The sequence below is a fragment of the Aplysia californica genome, unplaced genomic scaffold, assembly GCF_000002075.1.
Source record: "Aplysia californica isolate F4 #8 unplaced genomic scaffold, AplCal3.0 scaffold00754, whole genome shotgun sequence".
Taxonomy (NCBI): Eukaryota; Metazoa; Mollusca; class Gastropoda; order Aplysiida; family Aplysiidae; genus Aplysia; species Aplysia californica.
The window spans coordinates 99695-101542 of record NW_004798024.1 but is presented as its reverse complement, the minus strand read 5'-3'; the positions used below and the strand labels follow the sequence as shown (position 1 = coordinate 101542).

At 40.1% G+C, this 1848-nt stretch overlaps 1 protein-coding gene across 1 annotated transcript in view; it reads left to right on the top strand.

The window, feature by feature from the left end:
- Positions 1 to 1028: 1028 nt before the first annotated feature.
- The window catches only part of LOC101854446 (diisopropyl-fluorophosphatase), an 8200-nt gene continuing 7380 nt past the window's right edge, over positions 1029 to 1848 (top strand). Inside the window, exon 1 of the mRNA XM_005109189.3 lies at positions 1029 to 1188. Within this exon, the coding sequence (XP_005109246.2) occupies positions 1141 to 1188 (48 nt within the window). The 5' untranslated portion in view covers positions 1029 to 1140. The remainder of the gene's footprint in view (positions 1189 to 1848) is intronic.

Genomic DNA, 1848 nt, shown 5'->3' with positions numbered 1-1848 from the left:
TTAAAAACATTACCTCTAACTCTGACAATTGTAAGGGAGATTCTTTCTAAACTACTTTGTTTCCGTGGGAATGCCAGAGTAGTTTTTAGTTTTAGTAGATCGAGATCTAGATCTAGATCTAGTAGAGGTTTTACGGCTCTCGCAACTGCATAAGGTCATAATATGAGCGCCAAGGGATGGATGTCAACAGACTAAGTCCTTACAGGGAATCAGGCTTACACTCTCTGCTCACCTCTCTAGCTTCAACAGCACAAAGTCTGCTTCGACTATCAATCCGGAAATAGCGGGTCACAATAGTGTGACAAACATGCGAAAGAAGTAGAGGAAAATGATGATACTAAGGATTAGGAAAGAAAAAGCAGCAGTTCCCTGTTGCAGTTCAGGCACAGTTATATGAGCAAGACAGTGATGAATCAGCCCATTTACAATTCTACTGTGCAACAGAACATGTTAATGTCCCTCCTTTGGGAATGGCCTAAAGACATTTCTGCCAGAGGAGCGTTTGTCAACCTCTGATTGACTTTTTGTGAAGGAGCTGGATTATCAAGAGGGCTTTATGATGGCCTCCGAGACAAAGTCTTTGCTGTTGATATCGATATAGTCAGGGTATTTTTAGATCTTGTTGTCTTCTTTGACCTTCTTCGTAGCACTGTCAGAGGTGGAAGTTGAATGGGTGATCGATAGCGGCGAGAATGAAACCAAACATTTGACGTCTCTAGGCATTTGCTGTCTTTGAATGGGAAGATGGTGATATCATGTCTAGCCTTTTGCCATTGCCCAGATCAAGGCAAGAGGGTTAGAGAATGCGGTGTAGGCTGGCTGTACAGAGTGCTCATTTCATACGTTGTTGTTGTTGAGGGCTGTATGATGCGGGATACGACCTCCACTTTTCATTGAAATGAAAGTGAATGTAGGTCGATATTTTTTTTTCTTGCTTCTAGACCTCTTATTGGATAAGGACTGAAATTGCCGTCATAATAATACACTAACCACTCTTTGAAAGATGAAACATGAATTTCAAATTAATGAATATTTTATTTTTTGCAGGAAACTATTTTGTGTGAGCCTCAGGTTGATGGGGATGGGGGAATTCCGGCTGGGTGCCAAGCTGACAAGCAAGGCAACTTGTATGTGGCCGACATGAGGCTGGGAATCTTGACAGTCAAGCCTAATGGAGAATTCACACAGGTGGTTTTTATTTTACATTAGAACCAGAACTAAGATAAACCTTGGTTCACCTTCCATATTGATGAAATTAACAGCGTAAGTAGGCTACTTGAAACACTAACAAACTGACAAGATCGTTTGCTGTCTCTAGTGGGTAGCCTCAACATTCCCATTCGGGTGAAGCGGTGAAGTGATAAAAATTCATGTAAATTGCCTTTCCGAAGGACAAAACGGACGCCTGACAGGGTTTCTTATGAAATAAAACGTCATAATTTGTATTTGTTTTAGAAATTCTTTTACTATATCTCTCTCTCAAATTGTTTTATCGTGTACTGATGGCTTGCAACACTCTGAATTTTAAGTTGCACATATATATCGCCACCTCAGTGCTTTCTTATCGTATCTCCGTTTTTAATAACAGTAAAAACAGTTCATAACAAACAGTGAGCTTAAGAAGAAGTCACATTTTCACTGTTTACAAAAATGGAAATACGACAAGAAAGCACTGAGGTCGCGATATGTTAACCCTATCCGTACGCCCTGGGGTCATTTTGTACTCCCGGGGTTGTATTCTTCACATTTTAGAATACTTTTAGAGCGAAGATCTCTTTGAAACTTTCAGCATTTTTCAAAAAAATAATTTTGACAGACAACTATGGACAACTATGCAAAGCGTACGGA